This window comes from Aedes albopictus, chromosome 2 (assembly GCF_035046485.1).
Source record: "Aedes albopictus strain Foshan chromosome 2, AalbF5, whole genome shotgun sequence".
NCBI lineage: Eukaryota > Metazoa > Arthropoda > Insecta > Diptera > Culicidae > Aedes > Aedes albopictus.
The window spans coordinates 421,252,451-421,271,741 of NC_085137.1; the positions used below are offsets into that span (position 1 = coordinate 421,252,451).

Genomic DNA, 19,291 nt, shown 5'->3' on the forward strand with positions numbered 1-19,291 from the left:
AACGAACTCACGGAGTTCGTCCGCTACAGTTTTCGCAGCTTCCACCTTTGATTGTTTTGGAAGCACATTCCATGCGCTTCGCAGCTGCCGTTGCTGCTGCTTCTCGTTCTGTTCTTGTTCGCGCTGCTGTTGGTCACACAGCTCCTGCTCTCGCTTCTGCTGCTCGTGCAGCTCTTGTTCCCGCTCCTGTTGCTCCAGCTGCTGTTGTTGCATCTGCTGGTTCTGTTCTGTCGGCGACCTCGCCAGACCGCTTCTTGCGAACGGATTCTCCGCACCTTTGCCGTTGATGTTGTTGTTGTCGTTATCTTTATCCATGCTTTTCGGGTCCCCCCTCCGAGCCGCTATCTCCACTCGTCGTAAGTAGTCGTCTATTGATCTCATGGTTGTCTATGTAACAGGGAGGCCATGATAAGGTTGTCACGGTCCTTCATGGGGTACCGTGATCAGAGCCGATCGACGCTAGTCAGGAATCTTCAACTGAGCCTACTTTCCACCAGCTAAGGTGGCGAGTTTTGAACGTACTAGGAGGCCTGCCACGGTTTTAACGGGACGGGGGCAAACGTACCATTAGCCCAAATGCCGTTTCAGAACGGTGTCACCCATTCTTAGTAAGGAAGTGGAATAATACGCAAACCAGCTCCATAGCGTCGTGTTGATTAAATCCTTGGGAAATCCTAGTCTTTGCAGCCAGTATACCGTAATTAGGACCTAACTGGTATCGGTCCTAATGTGCTCAGCGGCACGCCTTCTTTTGAGCCACCTATGGAGTTAGGCGCTCGGTCACTTTTCCACCTCCTAGAGGGTGTAGGGGGCAGAGAAAGTGCCAACTGGTGGTTTTTCATTGGCGCTAGGGAACAAGCCCCTAGCTCCCACCTCTAGTGTGTGTGTGTGTGTGTGTGTGTGTGTGTGTGTGTGTGTGTGTGTGTGTGTGTGTGTGTGTGTGTGTGTGTGTGTGTGTGTGTGTGTGTGTGTGTGTGTGTGTGTGTGTGTGTTGCGTATGTTACAAAAAGTCACGCACGTTTCTCAGCCGTCTGATATCCAATTTGAATTCTCTTAGTTGCAAATGAAAGCTACAACATCCTAGTAGAACCCTAGGCAGCATCCATTTATTACGTAACGCTAAAATCGACATTTTTTGACCCCCCTCCCCCTTCGTAACGCTTTTTTGTATGAAATTCCTAAATTTTTTGTATGAACCGTAACGCTCGGCCATACGACACCCCCCCCCCCCCCCCACCCCCTAGAGCGTTACGTAATTTGTGGACGGTGCCCGATTGAATTTTATTACGATCAGACATTTGGTTACCGAGATATCTTTCGAAGAGTACTGTGAAGTAATATAGGTTAGCTTTTTGACAGATTTTTGACATATAGCATATTGATAAATATCTCAGCCATCTGTCAACCGATTTTGGTTCTCTTAGCACCAAACAAAAGCTTCAACACCCTAGTAGAATTCTCTGCAATTTTATTTCGATTGGACATTTGGTTATTGAGATATCTTTCGAAGAGTGCTTAGGAGTTATACAACTAAACTTTGCGAGATTTTTAACAAAATGTGTCATATTAAATATCTTAGCCGTATGTTAACCGATTTGGGTTCTCTTGGCACCAAATGAAAGCAACAACATCCTAGCAAATCACCCAGAAATTTAATTTCGATTGGACATTTGGTTACAGAGATATCTTTCAAAGAGTACTTAGGATTTATACAACTTTTTGAGATTTTTGACCAAGTGCATCATAATAAATATCTCAGCCGTCCGTCAACCTATTTGGGTTCTCTTAGCATCAAATGAAAGCTATGTACAATATCCTTGTAAAAGGCCCTGACATTTTATTTCGATTGGACATTTGGTTACTGAGATATCTTTCGTAGAATATTTCTATAAATTCCTTTTTTACCCTTCTTACACCCATAAGAAGGGTATAAATACCGCTTGGAAAACCGACTTTCGATCCGAGGCCCGCAGGGCCGAGTCACATACCAATCAACTCAGCTCGACGAATTGAGCAAATGTCTGTATGTGCGTGTGTGTGTATGTATGTTACAAAAAAATGTCACTCACGGTTCTCAGCCGTCTGTTGACCGATTTGAGTTCTCTTGGAAGCAAATGAAAGCTACTACATCCTAGTAGAACGCTATTGAATTTTATTTTGATTGGACGTTCGGTTACCGAGATATCTTTCAAAAAGTGCTAGGGAGTAGTACAACTTAATTATTTTAGATATTTTTGACAAAGTGTATCACCATAAATTTCTCAGCCGTCTATCAACCGGTTTGGGTTCTTAAGGCCCCAAACGAAAGCTACTACATCCTAGTAGAACGCTATTGAATTTTTTTTTTGATTGGACGTTCGGTTACCGAGTTATCTTTCAAAGAGTGCTAGGGAGTAGTACAACTTAATTATTTTAGATATTTTTGACAAAGTTTAGATATTTTTGACATCACCATAAATTTCTCAGCCGTCTATCAACCGATTCGGGTTCTTAAGGCCCGAAACGAAAACTACTGCATCCTAGAAGAACGCTTTTGAATTTCATTCCGATTGGACATTTTGTAACCAAGATATCTTTTGGGGAGTACTTTGGAGTAATACAACTTAACTTTTTAAGAGGTATTTGACAAAATGCTTCATAATAAATGAATCAGCCGTGTGTCAATCGATTTGAGTTCTCTCAGCACCAAATGAAAGCTACAGCATCCTAGTAGTATGCTATTAAATTTCATGCCGTTTGGACATTTTGTTTCCGAGATATCTTTCCACGAGTACTAAGGAGTAATGAAATTTACGCTTTTGAGAGATTTTTGATAAAATGTATCATAATAAATTTCTCTGCCGTCTGTCAACAGATTTTTTATTATCATATTTGGTTACACAAGTTAGTTATACATGAAAATTCAATTGCATCAAATACATAAAAGCTACTATCTCTTTGTAATATTTGAGCTTAATAAACAGTAGCAAAAATATCACGGAATGTATGTAGGAAAAGCCTTTTTACCCTTCTTACACCCATAAGAAGGGTATAAATACCGCTTGGAAAACCGACTTTCGATCCGAGGCCCGCAGGTCCGAGTCACATATACCAATCAACTCAGCTCGACGAATTGAGCAAATGTCTGTATGTGCGTGTGTGTGTGTGTATGTATGTTACAAAAAAATGTCACTCACGGTTCTCAGCCGTCTGTTGACCGATTTCAGTTCTCTTGGAAGCAAATGAAAGCTACTACATCCTAGTAGAACGCTATTGAATTTTATTTTGATTGGACGTTCGGTTACCGAGATATCTTTCAAAGAGTGCTAGGGAGTAGTACAACTTAATTATTTTAGATATTTTTGACAAAGTGTATCACCATAAATTTCTCAGCCGTCTATCAACCGATTCGGGTTCTTAAGGCCCGAAACGAAAGCTACTGCATCCTAGAAGGACGCTTTTGAATTTCATTCCGATTGGACATTTTGTAACCGAGATATGTTTCGGGGAGTACTTTGGAGTAATAAACTTAACTTTTTAAGAGGTCTTTGACAAAATGCTTTATAATAAATGAATCAGCCGTGTGTCAATCGATTTGAGTTCTCTCAGCACCAAATGAAAGCTACAGCATCCTAGTAGTATGCTATTAAATTTCATGCCGTTTGGACATTTTGTTTCCGAGATATCTTTCCAGGAGTACTATGGAGTAATAAAATTTACGCTTTTGAGACAAAAAATCTGGTAGTTGAGCCCATGGTCGATGATTTTATTATGGAAAGCAGAATGAGAATGACCAAAATACACAATCATACATGCGAATAATACAACAATAATTTTAATAAGTGTAAGAAGGGTTCTGTTCACCATAGGTGGATTAATTCAGGTTTTTATTATTATATTCGCTTGTTATCTTGCATGAGCTTTTGACCAGTCTGAGGAAAATTATTTTTCTATAAATAATGCTGACTTCATATAATGTGTATACTAGCTGGTTATTATTTTTAATAAAATTATACATAACAAATTACAAATAAACAGGAATTCTATGAAAACTAACAATACGTTAAATGAAAGCTTTCAATTTATATATTGTGGGAAAAATGCAAGAACCGGACACCCAAAATAACCAGTTAATGCCAAAAATGATTTACATAGTAGAAATATCATTTTTAAACCATAAACATGAATACCAAGTACCATCAGGGTACCAGATTCCGCTCATCTAAGGCCAGTTTCGCAGAAAAACATCATCTGTTGAATGACCGTTAAGCCAATTTGTAATGTTTTTCCATTTTATGTTAGTTCAATCTAAGTACAATCAGATGCAAATCAAGACTTATGTAGAACTTTTCATAAAAGTATGATTTTATTACATTTGGTGTGAGACCAAAGTGGTCCTTATTCCGCTCACGAACAAATTTATGCCATTTTTTAAATAGACTTTTGCGAAGTGCATTATTTTTGCAACTCTATGTTTTTACAATTATTTTTTCCTGTTCCGTAGGAGTGTATAATAGGGGTTAAACACACTGTGTTCTAAAATCGTTAGATTTTACGATTTTGACGTATTTTTTTGCGTGAGCGGTTATTGGAACACATGAAATTACCTACAGCTTTTTTAATCCCAATAGCCGCTCAAAAAATTTCATTGTTTTGTTTTTAAAATTTATGTTATCCGGTAAATATTGCATAAAATGGCTTTGCTCTCGTATAATTTATATTGTCCAAGAATATCAGCACCGAAAAGAGTGTATTTATGTGTGTAAACTTGATTTTTGCAACAGTGAGCGGCTATTGGGTCCTGAGCGGCTACTGGTACACGGACGGTATTTACTTCGGAGCTAATTTATTCGACTGATTAACCCTTTCCTTCCCACGACTTTGAACAACGATTTCTATGCCAAGAAAGCGTTTCCGAACAAAGTGCTGGAACAAAAGTTACTGCAAATTGGCCTAATTTTTCGAAATCAACGAAAAAAATTTTAGTTGTAAATCAATAGTATTTTGATTGTTTATCAATAGTTCCACTATTGAAACAAGTAGTTGACAGTTGGGTTTACCTAATGAGATTACAATCATATTCTAAAAACTTTTGCATCATATGCATCTAATTCCGGTTGTCTCGAGTTCGTCGAAAATCGATGGTGCTCTAGAGCAACCATGGGAAGTAGAGGGTTAAGAGATGAGCATGAGCATGATTGACCGCCCGCGGTTGCTCCTCTGTTATTGCAAGGACATCTGCATTTACACAATGAACCAACAGATAATGCTTGGGACTAGCCTTCTCCTCATTGTGTAAATGCTGGCATCCCAATACTTTTTTTAAAAAGCAATACCAGCGCCGGCAGTGATGACGTGATTCTCGCTTAGGCCAATAACCGAGGAATTCTCTGCGTTACTACGAGTAATCACTAGGAGTTTGGATACGGGAAGGATGATTTGTTAGGGGCTTTGTTTTGGTAAACAAATTGCTACAATCACCAGACCGATTTTTGTTTTGCTACGAACGATGCACTCGCGAAAAATTGAATACGTCCTCACATACGCGACATGTCAGGGAATAATGTCCACCGCACAATCAATTCGAGAAAACAAAACTGCATCTACTGCTAGCTGGCGTCGTACGGCTGATCCCGGATACCACACTCACGCCCCGATCACTGTATTGTGCGTTTAGCACTAAATTGATTTCCGAAAAAACTTCATTGACTTCCGCTGCCTTTCCTATGCGTTAAACATTACGTCGGAAGTAGTGCGCTGTATAGAAAACCAGATTTACTGTACAGCGCACTACTTCCGACGTTATGTTTAACGCATAGGAAAGGCAGCGGAAGTCAATGAAGTTTTTTCGGAAATCAATTTAGTACTAAACGCACAATATTTTAACTACCGGATGGCTTCCAGACATTTCATTTTTTTTTATATATCAAAAATAGTTTGCGTAAAACGAGGTTCGCGAAAATAAGAAACGGAAGAAACACACATCAACACCCGTGAAATTACGAAACTGTACTCGAAGAAACAGAACACGCGAAATTACGAAACTCGGCTCGAAGAAATCGACGCGGATACCGTGGTCTACCTGCCACTGAATCGTACGGTAATCTTAATCTTTTTTAAAAAAGAGATGCCTTGCCGTTTTGATCGCTGCTTGTAAATCTGAAATAAAAAATAGTAGGTATTGAATGGTGATACGTTCACAACAGTTATATTTTTTGTAAATTGTGTTATTTACACATAGGACAAATTTACCTGCATTCCTCTGAAACAAACGGTATATTAGCAGTGAAAAACAAATTACAAAAAAAAGAATAAAAAACAATTAATAAACAAAAAAACAGTAAAAAAAAGTAAACCAAATCTTGATCCTGCATTTAAATTAACCAGACTGGAAAATAGCAAGATTAAAATTTGTTTAGTCCATGGCCAAGATGCTATTTTGGAAATCAATCCACTAGATGTCAAATCCACAATATTTTTTAGAACTTTTGGTCAATAACACAAAATAAATATGTTAAACTAGCTGTACCCGGCAAACTTTGTCTTGCCAACTGCGTTTTTTGATGTTTCAAGTTTCTAGCCAAGCCCAAATCCCTGGTCAAAATGTATGAAAGATCGAATTTTCCATGTTTTTTGCCTCATAAACCTTCCTTGGGTGAAAACTAACAGAACAAACAAAGACGACGTTCCGTTCGTGAGTTATGTGCGGTCCCACGTATGCCACTGCATTTTTATATATATAGATACAAATAATACAACAATAACTTTAATAAGTGTAACAAGGGTTCAGTTCACCATAGATGGATTAAATCGGGTTTTTTTAATTTAAAATAAGTAAATATAAACAGGTTAAGTATGTAAATACGGATCTGGTACGTTTGGCATAAAGACGTTTGGCACAAAGGACGTTTGACATAAAGCATATGAGAAATATATTTTCCCTCTGGAGAAAAAAATAAAGAACAGCCTTCAATGGAAAAAAGGCAAACTTGTTAGTGGTGCATTATATTGGATCTCTCATTTTCTGAAATAACCTTTTGCTTCCATGAATTTATTTTTTTTCCAAAAGGGGAATGTTCCTTCTTTTGTATATAGGCTGTTCTTTATCGATACAAGCAAGGCGCTATCCAAAAAAGCGTTACGGAGCCGCGAGGGGGAGGGGGTCAAAAAATGCCGATTTTAGCGTTACGTAATAAATGGATGCTGCCCAACACAACTTTTTTGTGTAAAGTTAGATATAATTCTAATTTCGAATGTTCCTCTGCTGATACTACATTGCGGTTAAATGGGGTATATGCTCCCTGCATTGAAAGTGCAAAAGAATTCGAATGTATGAAAATATTAAGGGTGTCCATACTGCCCCGCCTGCCTCTACTAAGCGTCTGTTCCATTTAAAGAATTAAAATTAATTTTCACTTAAACTTGACAGTTCCATAATTATTTCCTAAGGAGAACTGTCAAATTTAAGTAAAAATTATTTTAATTCGTCAATTGGAACAGATTCCAACAATGTACTCCATACATTTTCGCCATAGTGCAGACGTGGCATTTGCATACAGGGGATAGACAAACTGATCGGGACAGGTACAATTATCAATTTTTATAAATGTTTAACTAGCAATTACTGTTAACTAGCAATAACAGTTCTCATAACATTCTCAAATTTTCACTGTTAGTTGATTAATTATTTGATTATTTATGATCGAAATTCGGACAAGATTGGGCTAAGTTAGAGTGATTCAGAGAGAGCTTGTTCTGATTTTTTTGTTTATTCCTTGTATGTTATCACACAAACACGGAAACAAAATTACACAAGTTATTCAATTTTATTTATTTATCTCAAGAGCACAATACACTTCATTTCAAGACCTGATCAATATTAGAAATATTACTGAAGGTTACATTGATTGCAATCATGACTACTAACAAATTCATAGAATTGCAGATAAATAATGGACAAGTATTTTACGAAACAAGTGTTTCCTAATTACATACAACTATGTATTTGAAAAGTCAAAAACTACAATTCAGATCATTCCAAAAATGCACGAAAAAAATCGAACACAAATTTACAACTCATCTTTCGATCCCTCGTCTTCCTTCTCCTCCTCCTCCTTGACATGTTTCCCCTTGTAGTCTTTGTTCTCGATGGTAACCTGCAGGCATCGTTCCTGCTCCACCAGGAAATCCTTTGCCTCCCACGCCTGGGCACCATCCTTGAACATGAAAATCGCCCGATTATCATCGATCATGTACCGTTCGGCTTGCAGGTGGTTGTTCCACAGGCTCGTCTGCCACAGCTTGGTAATGTCTTCCGATTCCGCCCGGGTAGGACTGCCACTGACCGTCACAAAGGCCATCAACGTTTTGCCCTTCTTGGACTGTTTGAGAATGCTTTCCGGATTGGCCATGTCCAGTTTGGACATATCCAGCGGTTCCGATGGGCGGAGGTGTTCCGGCAGTTCGTCCGGCTCGAGGGGTTCTTCATCTTCCTGTTGATTGAGGGTGAGTTGTTTGAGTAAAACGTTAAGGAAATTGATGTTGGATGTGGATAGCACTTACCTCCCATTGGTCCAACAAACGTTCCAGATCAGCATCCGTGTAATCACGAATATCCTTCTTGGCCCAAGCCGGTTTTTCGCCTTCTTTGAACTTTTTCGCTCCCACGAAACAGCTCAAGCTGGCAATCAGTAGTACGATCAGGAGTTTATCGTTCATTGTTAATTGATTCTTCAGTAACTTTGGCTCATCAAATAATTGTGCTGAAACAAATTATACTGATGTTTTGTCCTATTACTTCTAGTTTCTAAACTCTCTCTAAACTGAACTGCGAATGACGTAGCCAAACGGAGCGGGTCCTCTGTCTGTGAGTGGTTGCTAGTTGTATACGCGCTTCTCCTGAATATTCTTTGTATTGATTTGTTGTTCCACCGGTATAAGACGAACGAATGAAAATGAAACACGCCATAGTGAGACTGACTTGACATGCGTGTTTCTCGCAGAGTGGAACTCAGGGATCGATAAACGCAAATACACATATAAGTGTGATATGTCTTTTCATATTATGCTAAATTTGTGTGAATTTCTATTTGCCTTGACTGATGGTATATCAATTTCCCAGACAAAAATGTTGTACATGAAGACAAATATATTGAATTTTGGAAATGCTTTTGAAATATTTTAAAAATAACAGATTGAGAAATAAAAATTTTAAGTTTGATTGACCAAATTGTTTGGTTGAATAAACCACATAATTTCAAAATATATCGAGTTTGATGAAACATGTTTATGTCACTAGGCTAAATATAATATATGTATACATATGTGTGTAATACTTCTATGTCCTTTGTCCTTCTTCCTAATCCTAATCGTTTGAAAATGAATTTTCAAATTTGTTAAAATTTGTAGGTAACTAGATGAAAATGTTCAACTACACATGCTCACTAACGACAGAATTCTGAACCACTATTTACCTTTCGATCTCAACGGCCTGCTGAACAAATTAGGCGAAGACTTAAACTTTCTGTATGCTATATAGAGCTAAAATTAAAAAAAAAAATAAATACTTGTACTTTACGCCATAGTGTACCAGTTACAGTATGCGGCAGGAAAAAATGCGAAAGTGTTTTTCAACTTCAAACCTCGTTTTCGTCCATTTGACGTTAGCTAATCTATGTTTCAACGTTCCATGATCTCTAATAGGCTAGTTTTCTGAAAAGTTTAATGAAAATTATTCCATTTTGGTCACTATCCTTTACAGGGCGGCGCCTGAAGCTGAAGACAATCAGAATTTTCAAACCGCAGAAAAGTACACAGGTCGCTAAATTTCGCATCTGATAAAACAAAATTTTTAATTTTCTCTACAATATCATCAAATATATGTACTTATTTCATCTAGTATGTGAAACTACATGTCTCTGGATTAGTGTGGTCTGGTTGTTCACTGAATTTAAGCTAATTTTGTTACTGTTATAGTCATTTTGTTTAAAGACCATTGGGCGCGCAGTTTATTGATACCCGCTTATTAGGCTTACATTATCACATGTTAAACATCAAATATGTTCATTTTTATTTTTCAGTGCTAGAATATAGACATTGACTGATACACTGTCATGAAAAAATAGCCATATATATCCCATATTTAGCGTGTAATAGTGCCTTGAACTTTTCGCATTTTTTCCTGCCGCACCCTGTATGGCTAGCCCCATAAGGAATTCATGCAAATATAGTGCAAAACGGAACCGAAGTTTGAAATGAATTTACAACTGGTGCAGGCACACGCTGTAAGCAATACTAACAGTAGTTTTGGCTCAGTTTCTATATTTTTCTTGTAAAGTATGAAAACTAAGCTATCTTTGGCCATATTGATGACATTCGTTGGTCTTCTCGATATTTTTTTACAAATAGTTTTCCTTAGGTAGTGCCGTAATTGGTGCAGGCACCCTACCTTCACTTCATATGCTCACTATTATAGTGCCACTGATTTTCTTCAGAAAACACCTAAAATACCATTACGTAGATATTGTGCTGTAAATGTATTGATGAATTGCGTACTATTAATTTAAGGTGCATATTTATTTTATTTTGTGTTTTTTATGCTATAAAATATTGAAATTTTCTAGAGTTTTCGAATTTGAAGTATCATGTAGGGTAAAAACACTAGACTTCGCCCCCCTAAAATTCTGCTTCAATCTTCGCCACTTCATACATAAAAAATGGAATTTGTATGGAGGGGGCGAAGACTAGAGCAGTGGCGAAGTCTAGTGCTTTTACCCTACTATTTTAATTATTTATGTTATTGATTTTATAATTAACGATACACCACAAATCGTCCCCTTAATGCTAGAACTAGGTAACTGGTTTTGCGAAATCGCAAGAAATTTATTTATATCTGAACGTACACCACAATAAACACAAGTTTGTCAATTGAAAATCCGAAACACATAATAATTCAACTTTTAAGACCAACAAAGAGTTTGTTTTGTACCAGGAAAAGTTTTACCAGCCATTTTTATCCGCATTTTCCAAAACGAGTTACCTAGTTCTAGCATTAAGGGGGCGAAATGATCTTGTTTTTCTTCTTCCTGGAAGGGACAATGTTTCTGGCTGTAGGAAAATTATATACAGGTAATAGAATGATCGGGACAGGCAAAATTTTCACTTTTCAAAAAATGTTCAACTAGCTGTACCTTTTCGAAAAATTCATCAAATATTCTCATTTTTACTGTAAGTTCATCAACTAGTTGTGCATCAGTGGTTCAAATTTGTAAAAGATCGGACCATTCTTCACGAAGTTATAAATATTCTTGAAAAGGGTAAAATTATCCGATAGCCAATTTTGAGCTGTTATATCTCCGGGTTCAATGAACCGATTGCAATGAAATTTTGACCATTCATGACCATATGATGAACTCTGGAAAACATTAGACTAAACTTGAAATTTTTAACAGAAGAAAAAGTTATAGCGATTTATTTTTTTTTTCACGACAAATTTTAGCTAATTGGTCTATTTTTAATATGCATTCCATTACTTTTTCAATTTATTGGCGGCTATGTTGTAACTTTCCTTCAAAACACATTTATATATAAATCAATCAGAGGGAAATTAAATGAACTAAAATTTGCCTCTTGAATTTTGAAACGATGTTGATGTTTTGGATAATTTTGTGTTTTATTATAAAAATAATCTAATCGTTTTAATTTTCTTCCGTGTTCAGAACTGTAAGTTAAGTCAACGGTTTTTCATAGCTCATTATATAAGTCATAAATGGTCAAAATTGCATTGCATTCGGTCCATTGAATCCGGAGATATAACAGCTCAAAGTTGGCTATCGGATAATTTTACCTTCTTCAAGAATCTTTATAACTTTCTAAAGAATGGTCCGATCTTTTCTAAATTTGGACCACTGATACACAACTAGTTGATGAACTTACAGTAAAAATTTGAGAATATTTGATGCACTTTAAGAAAAGTTACAGCTAGTTGAACATTTTTTGAAAAGTAAAAATTTTGCCTGTCTCGATCATTTTGTCTATCCCCTGTATAATGGTTTTTTTGAACATATTTTAAATTTACCGATAACTGTTCGCAAATATTTGCATATGCTAAAACTGGGTCATTCTAATCGAATAACAATACTTTTCCAAACCCAATAATGAACTGTTTGACCTTCTGCTGCACTTTTGTTGTATAGATGTATGTGCAGACGCTGATAAACATCAGCCATCAGTTTCAGTTTCAAACCACTCAAACCGCACTATCACTCAAGGGCGTAGCCAGGGGGGGCAGGGGGAGGGGGCGTGCCCACCCCCCCTGACCGATCAACTATATTTTAACTTAACCGAAAAACTTAGATGATCAGAGCTGTTTTTGACTAGTAAAAATAAAATTCTCCTGCATCCTCGTATTTTTTTAATGTATGCAGGAATTCCTTCGGAAATTCTTGGAGGAATACCTTCGAAAATTCCTGAGGGTATTGCTTCGGAAATACCTGGAGGAATTCCTTTAGAAATTCCTGAAGGAATTCCATCCAAAATTCCTGGAGGAACCCCTTCCCAAATTCCTGGAAGAATGCCATCGGAAATTCCTGAAGGAATTCCTTCGGAAATTCCTGGAGCAATTCCTTCGGAAATTCCTTGGGCAGTTCCTTGGGAAAATCTTGGATGAATACCTTCGGAGATTCCTGGAGGAATTCTTTCAAAAATCTATAGAGAAATTCGTGAGGAAATCCTTAGGTGAATTCCTTACGAAATTCCTGGACAAAATAATTCCAAACTTCCAGGAGGAATGCTTTTGGAAATTCCTGGAGGAATTCCTTCCGAATGTCCTGGAGGAATTCCTTCGGAAAGTCGTGGAGGATTTTTTTCGGAAATACTTTTTGGATTTTTTTTTAAATTCTTGCAGGAATTCCATCGGAAATTCTTAGCGGAATTCCTGGAGGAATTCCTTCGGAAATTCCTGGAGGAATTCTTTCAGAAATTTCGGGAGGAATTCCTTCGGAAATTGCTGGGCGAATTTCATTGGAAATTCCAGGAGGAATTCCTTCGGAAATTCCTGCAATAATTTCTTCGGCAATTACTGGACGAATTCCTTCGGAAACTGCTGGACGAATTCTTTTGGAAATTCCTGGAGGAATTCCTTCGGAAATTCCTGGAGGAATTCCTTCAGAAATTCCTGGAGGATTTTTTTCGGAAATTCTTTTTAGATTTTTTTTTGGAAATTCCTGGAGAACTACCGTCGGAAATTCCTAGCAGAATTCCTTCCGAAAATCCTGAAGGAATTCTTTCGGAAATTCCGGGAGGAATTCCTTCGGAAATTGCTGGACGAATTCCTTTGGAGATTTCCGGAGGAATTCATTTGCAAATTCCAGGAGAAATTCCTTTGGGAATTCCTGGAGGAATTCTTTCGGAAATTCCTGAAGGAATTCCATCGGAAATTGCTGGAGGAATTCCATTGGAAATTCCTGGAGGTATTCCTTCCAAAATTCTTGGAGGAATCCCTTCGCAAAATCCTGGAAGAATTCCTTCTGAAATTTCTGGAGAAATTCCATCGGAGATTCGTGAAGGACTTCGTTCGGAAATTACTGGAGGAATTCCATCGTAAATTCCTTGGCGAGGTCCTTCGAAAAATTTTGGATGAATACTTTCGGAAATTTCTGGAGGAATTCTTTCAGGAACTCCGGGAGTAATTCCTTCGGAAATTGCTGGACGAATTCCTTTAGAGATTCCTGGAGGAATTCATTCGGAAATTCCAAAATGAATTTCTTATGGAATTCCTGGAGGAATTTTTTCGGAAATTCCGGGAGGAATTGCTTTGGAAACTCGTGAAGCAATTCCTTCAAAGCATCCTGGAGGAATTCCTTAAAAAATTTCAGAATACTTGGAGGAATCCCTTCGCAAATTCCTGGAAGAATTCCTTCGGAAATTCCTGAAGGAATTCGTTCGGAAATTCCTGAAGGAATTCCTTCGAAAATTTCTGGAGGAATTCCTTCGGAAATTCCTTGGGGAATTCCCTCGAAAAATCTTGGATGAATACCTCCGGAAATTTCTGGAGGAATTCTTTCAGAAATCTATAGAGAAATTCCTGAGAAAATCCTTGGATGAATTCCTTAGGACATTCCTGGAATAAAAATCATTTTAAATTTCTTAGAGGAATGTTTTTTTATGATTCCTGGAGGAATTTCTTCGGAAACTACTGGACGAATTCCTTTGGAAATTCCAGGAGGAATTGCTTCGGAAATTGCTGGAATAATTTCTTCGGAAATTACTGGAAGAATTCCCTCAGAAATTCCTGGAGGTATTCCTTCGGAAATTCCTGGTGATTTTTTTCGGAAAGTCTTTTTGGATTTTATTTTTGGAAATTCCAAGAGGAATTCCCTCGAAAATTCATGTAGGAATTTCTTTACAAATTCCGTTAGGAATTCCTTCACAAATTTCTGGATAAATTCTTTCGGCATTTCTTCGGAAATTCCTGGAGAAATCCCTCCGGAATCTCTTGGATGCATTCCTTCTGAAATTCGTGGAGCAATTATTTCGGAAATTCCTGGAGGAATTCCTTCGGAAATTCTTGGAGAAATTTCTTAAAAATTCCCGGAGGAATTCCATTGAAAATTTCTGGAGGAATTCCTTTGGAAATTCCTTCGGAAATTCCTGGAGAAACTCTTTTGGAAATTCCTGAAGGATTTTTTTTTAAATTCCAGGAAGAATTCCATCAGAAATTCCAGGAGAAATTCTGTCGGAAATTCCACCAGGAATTTTGCGTAGGATTTTCCGAATGAATTCCTCCATGTATTTCCGAGAGAATTCCTCCAGGAATTTCCGTGGCAATTCCTCCAGGAATTTCGGAGGGAAATCCTCCAGGAACTTCCGGAGAAATTCCTCCAGAAAATTTCGGAAAAATTCCTTTCACAAATTTCTGGAGCAATTACTCTAGGAATTTCCGGAGGAATTCTTCCAGGAATTTCCAAAGGAATTCTTCCAGGAATTTTCAAGGGAATTCCTCTTGAAATTTTCAAAGGATTTTCTCCTGGAATTTCCGAAGGAATTCCTTCATGAATGTACAAAGAAATCCCTCCATGAATTTCCGAAGGAATTCCTCCAGAAATTTTCCGACGGGACTCCTCTACGAATTTCAGAAGAAATTCCTCGAGGAATTTCCGGAGGAATTCCTCCGAGAATTTCCGAAGAAATTCTTCTAGGAATTTTCAAAGGAATTCCTCTTGGAATTTTTAAAGGATGTCCTCCTGGAATTTCCGAAGGAATTCCTCCATGAATGTCCGAAGGAATTCCTCCAGGAATTTTGCGAAGGAATTTCTAAAGAATTTTCCGAAGGAATTCTTACATGAATTTCCAAAGGAATTCCTCCAGAAATTTTCCGACGGAATCCCTCCACGAATTTCCGAAGAAATTCCTCGAGGAATTTCCGGAGGAATTCCTCCAGGAAATACCGAAGGAATTTCTCCATGAATTTCCGAAGGAATTCCTCCAGGAATTTTGCGAAGGAAATCCTAACGCATTTTCCGAAGGAGTTCCTCCATGAATTTCCGAAGGAATTGCTCCAGAAATTTTCCGAAAGAATTCATTCACGAATTTCTGAAGAAATTCCTCCACGAATTTTCAAAGGAATTCCTCCAGGAATTTCCTGAGAAATTCCTCCATGAATTTCCGGATGAATTTCTTCAGAAATTTCCGGAGGAAATCCTCCAGGAATTTCCGAAGGAGATCCTCCAGGAATTTTCAAAGAAATTCCTTCTGCAATTTCCGAAGGAATTCCTTCTGAAATTTCCGAAGGAATTCCTTCATAAATTTCCGAAGGAATTCCTTCAGGAATTTCCGAAGGAAATCTTCCAGCAATTTCCGAAGGAATTCCTCCTGGAATTTCCGAGGGAATTCCTGCAGTAATTTCCGGTGGAATTCCTCCAGGGATTTTCAAAGGAATTTCACCTGGAATTTTCAAAGGAGTTTCTGCCGGAATTTCCGAAGGAATTCTTTCATGAATGTCCGAAGGAATTCCACCAGGAATTTTCGAAAGAATTTCTCCAAGAATTCCTTCACGAATTTCCGAAGGAGTTCCTCCATAAATTTCAGAAGGAATTCCTCCAGGACTTATGCGAAGGAATCGCTCAAGGGTTTTCTGAAGGAATTCCTCCATGAATTTCCGAAGGAATTCCTCCAGAAATTTCTGGAAGGAATATCTCCAGGTATTTCCGAAGAAATTGCTCCAGGAGTTCCTGAAGGAAATCCTCCACGAATTCTCGAAGGAATTCCTCCATAAATTTCCGAGGGAATTCCTCCAGGATTTTTCCGAAGAATTCCTCCATGAGTTTCCGGACGAGCTTGTCCAGGAATTTCCGTAGGAATTCCTCCAGGAATTCCTGGAATTTTCAAAGGATTTTCTCCTGAATTTTCGAAGGAATTCCTCTACGAATTTCCAAAGAAATTTCTTATGGATTTGCTTTGAAATACCTCCAAAAATTTCCGAATGAATTCCTCCAAAAATTTTTGACGGTTGTCCTCAAAAAATTTCCTTAGGATTTTCTCACATAATCCCCAAACGTGTTTCTGAAGGAATGTTTGAAGAAGATTCTCAAGTTTTCGTAGGAGTTTCGCAATACATTTTTGAAAGAATTTCTTGAGGAATTTCCGAATAAACTTCTCAAGGATCTTTCGCTGGAATTCCTTGAGGAATTTCGTAAAGATTTATAAAAAAACCGAAAAAAATTCCTCAATGAACTTATCAAACAATTTCTCACAAAATTTCCGAAGGTATTCCATAAGACATTTCAGACACATGTAAAAAAAAATTCCAAACGAACTCCTTTAACAATTTCCGAATTTTCCTTATCAAGGCATTTTTAAAGTAACTCTTCAAAGAATTTTCGAATGAGTTCCTCTAGGAAATAAAAAATCACAAAAAGCATTTCTTCAGGAATTTCCGAAATATTTTTTCAAGGAAGTTTTGAAAGATTTTTAAAGAAATTCCTTATGGAATTTCAAAAGGGATATCTCAAAAGACTTTTAGTGATTTTTTTTTTCAATATTTTCGAAAGAATTGCTTCAGGAATTTGGGAGGAATTCTCACAGAAATTTCCGTTTGAATTCCTCCAAGAATTTTTGAAGGCATTCCTCAAGGAATTTTCAGAAGAATTCCTCACGAAAACTCCGAAGGAGTTCCTCAAGGAATATTCTAAATCTATTTCAAAGAAATTCCTCAAGGAATTCCCGAAGAATTCTTCTAAAGAAAATCGTAGAAGAACTCTCGAAGGAATGTCTTATGGAATTTCTCAAGGAGCTTTAGAAATGAAGGAATTCCTCAAGAAATTTCTGAAGAATTTGTCAAGGAATTTCAGGTGGAATTCCTCATGAATTTTCGAAATAAATTCCTGAAATTATTTTTTAATTGATTCCTTTAAAAATTTCCGAATGCATTTCTCTAGCAACTTCCAAAGATATTCCTCCAGGAATTTCCGAAGGAATTCCTTTAGAAATTTTCAACGAATTTTTTCCCGTAATTCCGAAGGAATTCATTAAAGGATTTTTCGAAGAAATTTCTCCAAAAAATTTTTAGGGTATTCCTCAAGGAAAGGAATCTTAGTTTGATTGGAATTTTTGAAAGAATTCCCGGAGAAATTCTTAAAGTATTTTCTGGAGCTTCTCAAACGGATTTCTGGTGGAATTAAGAATGATATTTGTAAAGAATTACTGGGGAAATTCTCAAAAGAATGCATGGTGAAATTTGTAATAAAACTTCTGGAGGAATTATTGAAGAAATTTCTGAAGGTATTCCCAACGGAATTACTGCAAGTTTTCCGAAGGTAGTTTCTTCTGGAATATCTACATTAAAATAACCTGGAAAAGTATTAAAGAAATTTCTGGAGAAACTGTTGGATAAATTCAAATTCATGATGGCATTTGTTAAAAAATTCCTGAAGCAATATCTTGAGAAATTCCTCAAAATTATAATCATATATGATTCTTCCATTGAACCATTCCTGTTAATCACCCATATTTCATACTTCACTTTTATTTTTATTTAAATGATGAAGTATTTGAGCTCCTTGTTACTGCAAAGTGGTTTTCAGTGTAAGGGTGCTCGCCCCCCCCTGGCCGAAAAGCTGGCTACGCCCTTGCTATCACTGCCGTTGCCGCTACTAATTCATTCCTTTACAACATTGTTTTTTTTCTGGTTTTATCAAATATTGAATCTACAATTTAGAAACTCCATCAACATAATGTCTTCCCTTAGTGCGAAAATTGGCCCATCGATCCTGAACGCGGACCTATCGCAACTGCACGAGGAATCACAGCGGTTGCTCGATAATGGAGCCGACTATCTGCACCTGGACGTGATGGATGGCACGTTCGTCCCGAATCTCACCTTCGGTCACCCGGTCGTGAAGTGCCTTCGGAACAAGATTAAGGTTAGTTGTCGGTCTTTCAGAGAACTCAACAAGAACTTATTTCATCACAAATAAAATCGTTTATAGGATGCCTTCTTCGAAACGCACATGATGGTGCAGGCTCCGCAGCAGTGGATCGAACCGATGGCCGATGCCGGCGTGAATCAGTACACGTTCCATATCGAGCCGGTGATGGACAGTGTGGTGGACATTTGCCGCAAGGTACAGGAAGCCGGAATGAAAGTGGGGCTTGCACTCAAACCGGGCACCGAGGTCGAGACGGTGAAGGAGTTTATTCCGCTCGCTGATATGGTTCTCATAATGACGGTGGAACCCGGCTTCGGGGGACAAAAGTTTATGAACGATATGATGCCGAAGGTGCAATGGTTGCGGGAGAATTATCCAAACTTGGACATCGAGGTCGACGGTGGAGTTGGGCCGAGCACAATTGATGCCTGTGCGAAGGCCGGAGCGAATATGATCGTGGCAGGAACGGCAATTATCCGGGCCGACGATCAGGCAGCGGTTATCCGAGAGTTGAAACATTCCGTTGAGTGTGCAATCAAGCATTGATGTTGGGGAGATGAGAGGAGCGATTGTTAAATCTATGTTCAAAATTTTCCACTATAAATAAACGAACAACAGTACGCATATGTACACTTACATGAAGGAACACTGAGTTTAATTATTCGTTTCATAAACAGAGGAATCTAGCCTTAATGCCTTCTATTTGATTTGGAGGCAGCCAACAAGATCACGTTTTCATATGAGAAGTGTTACAAAAATTCAGATTTAAACCAAATGGTACGATTAATCGGGTGTTTGTATGGCAAAGTAGATTGAAATCAATAGTTTAGTTACAAAATATATTTTTTTAGATATTTTTTTGAGCAATGGTAAGCTTATAGTAAATA

At 37.7% G+C, this 19,291-nt stretch overlaps 2 protein-coding genes across 2 annotated transcripts; one reads left to right on the plus strand and one right to left on the minus strand.

The window, feature by feature from the left end:
- Window positions 1–7,786: 7,786 nt before the first annotated feature.
- Window positions 7,787–8,901, minus strand: LOC109426690 (LDLR chaperone boca-like). The gene is made up of 2 exons (XM_019702241.3): window positions 8,542–8,901; window positions 7,787–8,471 (listed from the first exon to the last, which is right to left on the minus strand). Exons 1-2 carry the CDS (start codon window positions 8,695–8,697, stop codon window positions 8,049–8,051), a joined length of 579 nt encoding a protein of 192 aa, XP_019557786.2. The 5' UTR covers window positions 8,698–8,901; the 3' UTR covers window positions 7,787–8,048.
- A 9,206-nt stretch (window positions 8,902–18,107) lies between these two features.
- On the plus strand, window positions 18,108–19,046 carry LOC109417788 (ribulose-phosphate 3-epimerase). The gene is made up of 2 exons (XM_019691951.3): window positions 18,108–18,398; window positions 18,465–19,046. The coding sequence occupies exons 1-2, from the start codon at window positions 18,210–18,212 to the stop codon at window positions 18,948–18,950; spliced, it is 675 nt and encodes a 224-aa protein (XP_019547496.2). The 5' UTR covers window positions 18,108–18,209; the 3' UTR covers window positions 18,951–19,046.
- The last annotated feature ends 245 nt before the right edge of the window (window positions 19,047–19,291 follow it).